Source organism: Phoenix dactylifera, unplaced genomic scaffold (genome assembly GCF_009389715.1).
Source record: "Phoenix dactylifera cultivar Barhee BC4 unplaced genomic scaffold, palm_55x_up_171113_PBpolish2nd_filt_p 000046F, whole genome shotgun sequence".
Taxonomy (NCBI): domain Eukaryota; kingdom Viridiplantae; phylum Streptophyta; class Magnoliopsida; order Arecales; family Arecaceae; genus Phoenix; species Phoenix dactylifera.
The window spans coordinates 1,793,612-1,806,185 of record NW_024067669.1 but is presented as its reverse complement, the minus strand read 5'-3'; the positions used below and the strand labels follow the sequence as shown (position 1 = coordinate 1,806,185).

The 12,574-nt window shown below is 37.5% G+C and overlaps 1 protein-coding gene across 1 annotated transcript in view; it reads right to left on the bottom strand.

Moving 5' to 3' along the window:
- Positions 1 to 12,574, bottom strand: part of LOC103711791 (TATA-binding protein-associated factor BTAF1) — a 64,253-nt gene that overhangs the window by 18,493 nt on the left and 33,186 nt on the right. Inside the window, exons 13-21 of the mRNA XM_008798074.4 lie at positions 11,501 to 11,741; positions 11,097 to 11,270; positions 10,552 to 10,977; positions 9,964 to 10,404; positions 9,654 to 9,773; positions 9,077 to 9,565; positions 3,676 to 4,214; positions 208 to 697; positions 55 to 123 (exon numbers count right to left, since the gene is read on the bottom strand). Of these exons, the coding sequence (XP_008796296.2) occupies positions 55 to 123; positions 208 to 697; positions 3,676 to 4,214; positions 9,077 to 9,565; positions 9,654 to 9,773; positions 9,964 to 10,404; positions 10,552 to 10,977; positions 11,097 to 11,270; positions 11,501 to 11,741 (2,989 nt within the window). The remainder of the gene's footprint in view (positions 1 to 54; positions 124 to 207; positions 698 to 3,675; positions 4,215 to 9,076; positions 9,566 to 9,653; positions 9,774 to 9,963; positions 10,405 to 10,551; positions 10,978 to 11,096; positions 11,271 to 11,500; positions 11,742 to 12,574) is intronic.

Below are 12,574 nucleotides of genomic sequence, written 5' to 3'. Positions count from 1 at the left end.
AACGACTTATGATGCATTCAAGAAATTAAACCAAGCTCTGATATAGAAATCTACCTGCCTCTCTGTCCCAAGAAACCCAGGCATTAAAAAGTCAAAAAGAGACCAAAGTTCCAAAACATTATTCTGCAAAAACAAGCGAACTATTTAAGCATACTGCTGCAAAAAATACTTCAACAAAGAAAAAGCCCATTTAGCAGAGTTAACAACCTGAATAGGAGTACCACTCAAAATAAGGCGGTGTTCAGCTTTCAGTTGCTTCACTGCAGCAGTAATTTTAGATTTCGAGTTCTTGATGATATGTCCCTCATCTAGAATACAGTAGTTCCATGAAAGTTTGCCAAGATAACCAATATCTTTACGAACAATATCATAAGATGTTATAATGACATTACACCTATCAAACTGACTGCGAAGCAACATCCTTTCTTGGGCAGAACCAACATACTGCAGAGTAACCATCACAGAATTGTCTACATATTTTTCTATTTCATATGCCCAATGCCCAACTAATGTCGAAGGGCAGATAATCAAAGACTGAAGGTCTTTTCTATTACCACAAGCACGCCGCTCTGCAATATCAGATGCTACTATTGCTGATGCCTGAAGTGTTTTACCCAGGCCCATATCATCACATAAAATTCCATGCAGTTTGAACCGTCTCAAGAAAGATAACCAGTTAATTCCTTCTTGCTGGTACCTACACGACAAACAATAATTTATCAATGCAAAACCATAGTCTATACCCCAAAAGCTGAATAAAGATATGCCCCAAGGCTCAAAATTGAAAAATAAAAAGAAAAGAAAGAACATCACAAGTACAAGCATGGCTCAGGGTGTCAATGCTTGAGCATCCACCTACTAAAAAAAGAATATTTCAACCTCTTTGTTCAGGGAGAAGCCTGATACAGAAGTGTGCCTCACAAAACCAAGTTGCCAACAGATTAAAATGTCAATTGCTAAAACCAAGTAACTGAATCAGAGATATTGTTCATTAGGAGAGCTTTGGATGTCCATCCACACATACATCACAACTTGAGAATACATGTAAGTTAGCTAAAGTTTGGAAATCAATTAAGTTTTGACTGTAAGCTTTTTGTATATAACATGTGAGATGTTTTCAGGGTTTAAGCAGATTGAGAATTAAGTTTGTGCAAACAGTGAATTAAAAGGCCGAACATGCTTAGATTTGAGTTTTGACTGTAAGCTTTTTGTATATAACACATGAGATGTTTTCAGGGTTTAAGCAGATTGAGAATTAACTTACTGAAATAGTTGTTTGTAGCAGAGGATTCCTTACATCCCGCTTCCAATTCCTCCATTCTTCCTCAATTTCATTATCTTCCTTTAGTTGCCTTTATTTTGCCTTAAGTTCATGCTATGCAAATGCAGACTTAACCTTAAAAGTGTACTAAGTGCATACTTTATTTAGATGGCTCATTTGACACTTGTTTCAACCATGGTTCAAGGATTAAAATTTATTTTCACTCAAAATGCATTTAGAAATTTACTCTAAGCACCAAAACTGTAGTGTATCAAAAATTTAAAAAAATAGAAAAGATGATGATTATGATGTCTATGTAGAAAATAGTTGTGAAAAATTATTAAAGGCTTCAAACTTCAATGTTTTCCAGGTATATCTAAAATTAAAATTTAGAATCTAAACTGAACACACTAAAAAATTGTTATTAATGAAGAAAAACACTGAACTACAAATTTAACATGTCTGAACAGAAGGAGTTAATGAGCAAAAAGACCAGAAAATCATAGAAAAGCCTGCAAAAAAGTTAATGGAGAAAACACTAGGAGGTACCAACATAGTGCCCCAGACTCTTATAATAAAACAACCAAAACAACACAGAAACTATCTAGCATGTGTTCTAGAGATTAGCTTTACCTGGCTCCACAGAGAAACCAATTTTTTTTATTCAATTAAAACATTAAACAATTCATGATTTTGTAAATGAGGTAAGCATTGGTCTTAAATAATGCTAACTCCATTAGACCCCGAATTAGGCATCTAAATTGTTGTAGGCGCTGTCTATAACATCAGCTGGGGAACAACAATACCAAGACCCAAACCCAGAACCTCCAGCCATATGGTGGAAGGGTGCCATTAGGCTATCAGTTCTGTCCCTATAGATTATTTTTCCTTTCTTAGTTGAAAATGCAGACAATAGCATATTGGATGTGATTCAAAAATATTTATATCAAGTGCAGATAAGATTTTTGATTCTTATATCTATGTTCAAGGAAGATCTTATGACATTATCATTTATGAACTTGGAATTATTAATTGAATGGCAAAAAGAAAGTAGTACGTAGCATAATTTTAGATAATAAACAAGAATTAAGGTTAGTTATAAATTCAAAAAAACAATGGGGTCCAAAATTCAGTCAACACATTGTAAAGGGACTAGATTTCTCTTTTTCCCTCCTCTCAAAAAGGGGCAGCCCAATATGCATGAGGCTCCCGCCATTGCAGGTTCGAACCCGTGAAACTCAGGTCACAATTGAGCAATCTTACCATTGCACCAAGTCTCACCCTCTTCTTTCTCCTATCTCAAAAAGCCCAATTAAAAAGAAAGCCTCAACAAAGTCAATTATCAATTCTCTCACATCAAAGAGATAGATAAAGGCATGCCCAACTGATTTTAGAGCAAAATTAATGATGCCGGCAGTGTAACAAGCATCTCATGTGATCATCAAATGCCAATGAGATTCCAAGAAACCATTTAGAAAATTGTATTTAGTTTTAAAATATTCTGAGGAAATCAGAAACCAATAAATAAGTACTGAATAAACATATCTCCAATTGGGATGATAGTAAAATATTTGTGTGGTAAATTCATGAGAAAGGTCTGTCTAGAAGTACTACAAAATTGCAAGAATCTATGACTTACATTCTTTTGAAATTACAGTATAAAGTTATATTTGACATCGTATTTAGTTGTTCGGTCAGAATTTACAAAATTCCTCATGTCAACAAGGTGGAAATTTCAACTTGAGAGTAAAAATTTCCCTTTCATGATTTTGCACCCCATATCATCTTATATTACTCTATCACCCCCACTTCTACTTTATTTAACAGCCAAACCCTTCCAAAGGATCAGAGGTCTCAAAATTTTTTTAAAAAAAGAATAAAATAGTATCATGATTTCAAAATTAAGAACCTCCAAACACTTCAATCAGACATGATTATACTATATTAATCGATGCGCGAGGGGGCAAGAGCTCTGCTAGTATTGATTAGGGATGAAAGGAGGCCCTTGTAAGGAGAAGGCGGATATTCATGGGGAGCGGCCAACGAAAGGTGAATCTGGCGCTAACAGAAAGCTGATGAAGTCCTACTTAAAGATGAAAACACTTGACATAATTAAGGAAACAACCCTTCTTAAAATCTAATGGATAATAAATTTATAATTCTACCACCTGGAAAGCACGGTAGACAATCCATTAATTAATGTGCCATATAAATCCATGTATTGATGTATTTTGTATATTCTAATCCCAAAACAACACAGTTTCCTATGTCACAGGTTTACAACAACAAAAACAGGCAAATAGAAAGTCAAGGACTTCAAACAGACAAATAACATGATGCAGTGCAACCATTAATAGTTACCTATCAATAAGCAGCATTACTTCAAATAAAACAAAAGATGTCTTAGCAAGTACCTTCTCAATGACACTTGGAGATCGACAGAGAGCTTGTAATCATCAATATGGGAGTTATCAAGAAGTTGTTCTAAAAACTGTGCATCTTCCGTGCTCCTTGATAAACTTTCACTTAGTCCAACTGGTGCAGGGAGTCCTCTAGCTAATGGTAGCAGAGGTACAAGCACAGCAAAGCTATGTGTAACACTCTGTCTAACAGCATGATCAGAATCACTCATACATCTCAGGAGTGGAACCACCAGTAAAGGAGCATAAGGAACCAGCTCCACACCCAAACCCTGAACAAGCAAGCTCACAAGCATTCCAGCCCCCTGTCTTGCATGCACAGATGTTATATCTGACAACATAGGAATAACTTTTTCTATCACTGCTCCCATCACACTGACTGTCATCGATTTGGCCATGGAGGTGATGCATCTAGAAGCAGCTAATCTAACAGCAACATGGTCATGGCGGACGCACCCAAGAATATATGGAAGAAGAGTGAGAAGTTGTGGTCTTAATGACTCATCCACCATAGGTGCAATTGAACGAACCACCTGGAAAAGGAAGCAATTTCAGAGAGGAAAGAGAAGTTACAACTACAGGTGAGAAGATGAAAACATGGATTACTAACAAAAAGAAAAACCGACTGGTACAGCAATGAATCTTGCACTTCCTGGATGATAAAGCAGGTAAACAACAAACCATAGCTCAAATAGTAGCCTATGATGCTTTGCAAATGAAGCCATATTATAGATTATAAAATAGTGCAGTTTTTGATTTAGATCAAAATCACATTTTGGATCATAAATTATAATGTAATTTGCTCAAGAAAAATAATGATGCCAAAACGGTAGCAGCAAGGCAGTTTCACTTGTAATTGTTGATTATAAATATGCATCCTATACTAAGCTTCCCACGTCCCCTAATTATCCACACTCTAAATACAGAACAGCCTTGATGGGTTAGTCATTCATCAATCATGTGAATCAAGTGAATTTCTTGAGGATTATAACAAAAGAACTTTCTATGGCTTTCAAATGCCTAGAATGTTGCCTAAATTAGGCATTTTTGCACAAGCAGTTATAGGAAAAGCACTTGAAATTCTAATGGAACATAACGTATTTACTAAAGAACCTCTAAAGACATCAGGTTTGAGGAAACTTTAAAATTGAAGACCAGCAATAATGAAATACTGCTTCCATCATGACTATTCATAAAAATCCTATTCAGAAATATAAGGTTGTTTTTATTCATAAGCAAAATTCATCACAGAAGATACTGGGCATTAGAGACCATTTAACCCATATTTCCCTGGAGAAACCATTGCAAAACTATTCGCAATTAGGTGGCATCGAATTGTTGCATTCAATGGACCAATAATCCAACCTGTTCAAACCTTCCTCTTAATACAATTTGGTAATATCTAGTTTCCAAGTTGGACGCCTTTATAAAACATTATTAGTTTTCACCTCTCTTCTGCATTTACAACCAACAAATAACATATTGTTTCACATATATGGAAAGTTCCTAGTGCCTGCGCAAACTAGAATGCCATTGAGGATGTCTCTCAGCACAAGCTAAAGCCCATGTAACCCATGGTAACAAAAGATCAAAAATGTAATAAAAAAAATACACAAAAGAGAACATATGCATATAGATGGAAGAGAAAAGAAGCTTTTAGATTCTAAAGCATATAAATATGGAAACCTTAAACAATTTAGCAATAGCAAAAATCTCATTTTATTCACATAAAATATTGTTAGTCAAAATTGCAAAGAAAGATTAAGTATATTTCAGTCCATTATCATCAAAACAGCAGTTAATTAATGCAAATTCCTGCTAGATATGAACAGAAAAAAGGTTTTGGAGAGATGGGAGTAAGATTGGCTGTAACGATACCAGAACCCGTACTGGTTGCCAAGCGGTATGGTATGGTGTGGTACCAGTACCATGTCGTTCCAATCATTTTTGGACCTTTTTTTTATTTTCGAATTTTGAACTGAAGTCAACATATAGTTTGCCAACTTCAGTTCAAAATATGAATAATAAACAGAAAAAGAAAGAGAGAAGGGGAGGGAGAAGGGGGCATGGAGAGAGAGGGAGGGACAGACAGAGGCACACAGAGAGAGAGAGATGCCGGAGAGGGGGCATGTCAGAGCACCTCAGCCTGGAACCCTTCCGGACGTTGTCAAGAGACAAGGAGAGAGAGGGGGGATGCTAGAGCACCCCGCCCAAAGCCCCTTCAGACATGGTCAAGAGAGAGAGAGAGGGAGAGGAGGGAGAGAGGAGAGAAACCTACCGAAAAGGCGTCCATATCATTTGAAAGAGATGGAGATTGAGAGGGCCTAGGGTATCGCAAAGAGAGGCATCGGCGGCTTCAAGAGGGGCGATCGAGAGGTTAAATAGGCCAAACTGACTAGACGGGATGAACTATTTCGGGCCGGCATCGGTCTAGCTTAGTATGGGCCAAACCACCCCATTCAGGTCAATTCGGGATTCATTGGATGGAAGTCCTAAGACCAAAAGAACTTGACATACATGTTTGAAACCATTTCAACCTAAAAGCCTAACCCATTGGATTTTGGACTCAATCCTCCATATCAATCCATCTACCTCCCACTAATTATTCCATATAGGACTAAACCTCACATGTGATACCCAACATTCCCCCCATTTCACATGTGAGCGATTTAACTCTCCCTTGAGTCCAATCCACTACTCTTTGATCAAGCTCCACACCCAATTATGCTTCCAAGTGCACCACGTGTTATCGCTCCAGCAAGAGCTCACTCTTCATGAGCCATACTTCACTACGTGGTATCACTCAAATCCAAGAGTCTCGGAACTCAAAGAACCATGTTTCACCACACCGTTACAAGTCTGCTCTTCCAAGAACCATACCCGAGCCCATGCTCAAATCCAGTACCTTGCTCTATCAAGTCCACTTGGGACACCCGCTCGATACACTGCAGGCACCATGACCTCCCACTAAACATTTCATGTGGGACTAAATCTCACACATGATCATCAACAAATGGTACCTAGAAAAATATATCCTTCGGTTCCTCTTATTTATACAAGATTCCAGTTAATATTTGTTTCCAACAGATCAGGTGATCTTTTAGCTTGAAAAATCAAGCAATTACCTCATGAAGAGCTAGGTGCACCAACAAATGATAGAGATATTATTGCTGCTTTAGTTTACTCACATTAGCTGCATTTTTAGACAGGTCTTACAAGAAAAGGTAGAATTATTTTACGAAATACATATAACTTTTTTACCATCCTCGATTCAATTGAATAATTGGATTTAGTTTTTCAATTTTATTTTTTGTCATATAGCTAGAAGCCTAGAAGTAATTTGATAGCCAACCATTTCTCTTTTCAAACCTTGAAAACAACAAAAAATTTCTTTTTCAGTTTCTTTTCTTATGGGTTAAGAGATAGAGGTGGGGAGAGGGGGGGGGGGGGGGGGGAGGAGTTGGCTAGATTATTATGATTGTGCTTACCACTTCAGAAGAATATAAGTGCGAGTGGATCAGATCATACCCTAAAGTAAGCCATGCCTGATGTTGACACCCATGTGTTGGATATAGCTGTTGAAAATAGACCCCATACTCCTAACCAAAATTGTATGAATTCACGACTGGACCCAAACAGACCAAATCTCTACAGCCTTCATTTTTTAAATGAAAAAAAAAAAGTTCAAGCTCTATGTCTAGTTCCATAAAACAAGCCTGACCACAAATCAAACACTGAACATGAAATAGAAGAACAAACTGCAGAAATGAGGCAGACTCGGAGAAAAAGAAACAACAGCTATATGCTCAGGATAAGTTTGAGAATGAGATGGCAAGTTCAAGAAAAAAATCAGACAAATGTTAGCCAAATTAGTTGGATCAGATTCAACTATATCTTCTATTATCATTCAGACTGAATCATCCAAGAATTATACTGAATCCACCAACAGACCTGCATAGGAACTTGGCCTACAATTGAATTGTAAGTTCCCAAAAAATCCTAAATCCAGAAAAAGATGATGTTGACATACAAGTCATCTGGAGATGGTGTATATCTGACAAACTTACTGACATCCAATTATAGGATTAATCCTCGGAAGCTGAAATTCCTGAACTATAGTTTCGAACTCAGTCGCAAACTGTGCTCCAACAGGCTCCCTCTATTTTTCCATGTGCCACTTCACTCAGCAGAGACAATTTAATCCTTCCTATATTGTGTTTTAGTTGGTCTTATCACACATCCATCCCCACTACATTCTTCTAAAGTTAAAACCAAAGATCCTGAATAGATACAAACAGAATTAGTGCTACAGTAAAGAATGGCCACAAAATCAGATATTTATAAGATGTTTTGCGGAGTGGTTCCAAGCATCGTAGTCTTTTAGCATCAAAGAAGGGTAGCTGACATTACTCTTTTCTGCTCACAATTTAGTGACTCACATGGAAGGGGGAGAAGGGATGACAACAGCCACACATGGTCAGATCTCAATGACTTGAACCTCTCTCAGGCACTTCATCTCAACTTTCACACTTTTTGAAAGAGACCAACAGTTATCACTACCTCATCAACGAACTCTGTTAGACACATAATCCACAACACAAATTGTTGACTTCTTTGTTGAATCTCACACTGCTCGACATTTTTGACCAAATCCAACATAATTTTCAATTATTTATTGAGGACTAGTGGCAATATGTGCATATAAATTAATTTGAATCGTCGACCACCATGAATGAGCTGATAGCAGTGAAAGTAGCAAGAATGAGAAGCAAAGTAGTCATGTAGTTCTGAGCTTGTTACAATAGCAACAAGAAAATATGAGAGTCCAAGATATCAATATTGGTAAAATGTTTCATGAATGCATCATGACCAACTGAAATTAGAAAAAGATTTCTTTAGCAAAAAGAAAAAAGGTTCAACTGATTACTAATGAGCTCCTCTATTGATATGGCACACACTTTGCAAGTCTGGGATAGAAAACAGTTGCCTGAAGTGCATTCAACCAAACAAAAGTACCAAACATAAAATGCAATCAATCAGTATCTTAATGAAGCCTGCCAAGTTATTAACATATGTAGTGCCAACCTAATAAGCAGCAAATTATAAAGTCAACTAATAATATAAAACCCTCATGGAAAAATTCAGCAAATCCAAATCAGAAGCAACAATTGTCTAATTCTGTAAGCATATCCCTGCCAGCATGCTTAAGAAACATGCAAAGTTCCATCGACAAAAATTACAAAAACATGTGGATGCTGTAGTATAAGAACGTGTGAAAGTCAGGTGCTAAACCCTTCATGGCAACAACATTTATTCTTTGCTTGGTAAAAGAATGTTTAAAATAAAATGCTCCATAAAGATTCCACTAAAATCAGTAATTAATGAAAAAACCAACCTGAATGTTGTTTATCAAAGTTTGTGGATCCTTATCCTTGCAAAAGTCAATCATTTGTAGAATCTTCTGCTCATCTGTAAGAAGCTGACTTTCAGAAGAAAGAGGTTTGAGAACCTCACTCAGGCAGTCCCACAGCTTCGGAAGTTTATCAAATAATGAAGACCCAAATTTCTGGCATAGGTGCTTCAATGCCATTTCCGCTCCACGCCTACTTATGAAGCCTTCCACCTTAGACCTATCTTCACCGGCAGATACCACCTGAAGCTTAGCCTTCTGACTGCTGGCGGCCTTTCCAAAAGACAACAAGTTGTGGTCCTCAATGACCTCCATTGAGTTTATGAGTGCTGCTTGGGGTGTCTCACAAGAATCTGCACATGTCAAGCTGCAAAGATTCTTAATTAACTTATCATTAGGACAAGGCTTACGCCCGATACAATGAAAAATAAGCTCAGCAAGTGCTTCAGCAGCCTTTTGTTGTAATATTTCCTCCTGCATGTGGAAGGCATATATAAACTTATTAGAAAATATTGAAATAAAAGGAAAACTTTTGCAAAGAGATGGTCTTCGAGTATTTAACTTGTTCCCTTTTGACAGCAGCCATTAAGGGCAAAATAACAGGATTGAGCCTCGTGGGCAATTCTGACATCCAGACCACTGCAGCAGCAACCAAGGCCGAGACAGTTACATGTAAATTATTCTGCATATAGGTTCAGAATAAGAAAGAGTTTGTGAAAATTCAAAAATGAAAAAGATGGATCCCTTTGAATAAACAACCAAAATCATGATCAAGAAAAATCTAATGAGATCATGATCTAAATTAACTTCCATTAATGATTAAAAAAGTTCAAAGAAAGAAAAATGCACAACTAAGCAGTATAAGCAAAGACCTGAACGCATTTCAAGTAGCCTGATGTAGCAAGAACTCGCTGTTTCAATGACTCTATATCACCCAAAATGTGCTTTTCAATGGTTCCAGCACCAGTGAAGTCAACAGGTAATGAAAGTTTGGAAATAAAATTAACTGATTCATCAACACTCAGTGTATCCACATTGAAATTAATACTTGACCTAAAGTCTTTGAATGCACCAGAAGAATCAATAGAGCGGAAGAGCAGACTGGCTTCATTGCGCATTTTAGCATAACTTCTTGAAAGTTCAGCATACGGAAGAACCGAATCTTTTGTAGGAAATGCTGGATCAGAGCATGCCAACAAATCCAATAACCATTGCTTTAAATCGTTCAAAATGCCAAGCAAGATTTTTCGAGATTCAGCAGGGTCCCTGCTTTGAAATTCTTTGTACCAAGCCACAAGAACCATAGAAGCCACCTGGAAGTGCATGTCGCATTTTAGTCCAAGTCATGTCATCAGTTTAGTATAAGTGAATGGCAGGAGCAAACAACTATAAAAATTAAATGAGAAAATGAATCTCATTATGAACCAGGGAAACAAAAATTCAAAATGCAGTAGATTTACCTGTCTCTGGACTCCAGAAAAGGAGGTAAGGTCACTCCGTAATGTATCAACCACAACATGCAGAGAAGTCTCAGGCAACCTAGAGGCAAAAATACCAAGGGCTGTTGCAGTAACGACCCTTGTATGAGTGACAGACTTTTCACTATCTGCATTAACAATTAACTTAGTGATATTGGTGGAAACATCAACATTTTTCTCCTGCAGATTATATTCTTTTGCAGAATCACCAGCAGAGGTTTTATCACTTTCATTTTCAAGCTTTGCAGCTCTCATTTTAGCAGCAGCTCTGAATCGACTTTTGCGAGGAAGCACAACTGGCCAAAACATTTTTGTAGAATCCAGATAGGAACCACATGGAGTAGTTGCAAGCTGCATCCAAGAAGCAAAATATGTCTTCGCAGCAGCTTCCAAGTCTTGCTCTGGGCACTGCAAACAATTTATTCATCAAGAAATCAGGTTTAATCAGAAATGGCATGCACCTGTTCATAAATTAGAAAAAAATAAAAACAGAAACCATTAGGTCACATCGCCAGTAACCAGAAAACCTGAAGCAGAAGCCTCCACACCCTCTCTGAAGACCGAAGAATATCATCATTTGATTCCAATAGCAGATTCTGAAAAACAATCCGTAGTGCATCACCGAGTACTGAAGCAGGCCAGAATCTAGTAGCCATAGACTCACAAGAACTCCTTGTATAACCAACTTCAAGAAGCCGCTCCTAGAAAAGATTCAGGTACTTGACAATGTTCAAATTAGGTACATATTAACATATTTACTTGAAATAGCTCAGAAGCCCTAAGCTAGAATTGCCAGCATGGAAGTTGGTATCAAAATATTGAAATATCATAGCTGATGAGCCCTAGCCAATAATCTATTTCAAAACCAACTACTAGTGTAAAATTTTCTGAAAGTTAGATGCTAAGGTCAAGGCATATATGGAACAGTTACCAAAGTGCGTATGGCAGAATGACGAACTGAAGTGATACTGTGTCTCATAAATGGCCATAGTCTGGGTGTTAGAGTGGACAATATATAGGGATTATCCATCTGTTTTGTGGCGTTCCCATGTTCTTCAGCTTGAGATGCTTCATTAAGATCAAATTCCTGTTTCTCAGCCAATGTCAATGTATCTAGCATCTTTGGAACCATCCCCGGCTGAGAATATATTTCCGCCAACAAGTTCATTACACTACAAAAAGAGCAACATGAACATGAACCCAAGTTAAACTTCATTGCTTCAAACTGGTTCAATTAACTAGACACAGCATTTCTATAATTTGTCCAGAAGAATCAAGAATTTGAACATATTTAAAAAATAATACATTTGACTAGATTAAAAAGAGAAATCAATATAAGCATACATAAAATATGTACTTCGCCAAGACTAGGTGCAAGGATTTATATCTCATGATATGCATTTTAGCTCATGAGTCAGTACAATAACTTTGAAAACATGTACCGCCAACACAACATACTGGCCAATACTGAAAAAAAAAAGAGGGTGTAAAAATACCTTAACACTGTGTACCAAGCAGTCAGGCCAGTTCACCCACCTGAGGGGGTGCCAAGTACTTGTTCCTAGCTCATACAAGGCAACACGGACCAGCATCTAAATCCTAGCTTGGATGATAAAACTAGGAACCATAACATAGTACAGGGCATAAGTTCTAGGTGCCTCGTAGTAAGATTTGGTATAGACCACATAAAAGCCCATATAAATGATTATTCATCAAGATGGCCCAAATAATCGACACCTCTTACAATAGATAATAGCTCGAGAAAGTAGCCACAAGAGCATCCACACCAGGGAAACCCAAACCAGGCAGTTTGGGGCGTATCAAACTGGAACAGCCAGGACCCGAGATGGTTAGGCCACCCGAATCAGTCTGAGGTCAAAATCAGCATGAGCCAAGCTGAAGTGTTTGGTTCTGCCTAATTTCAAGAGGTTTCGGGCTATTCCAGACCAATCCAGGCAGTTTGAAGCTCATAAGTGAGTCATAGTTATAGATAGTTAACACAGAT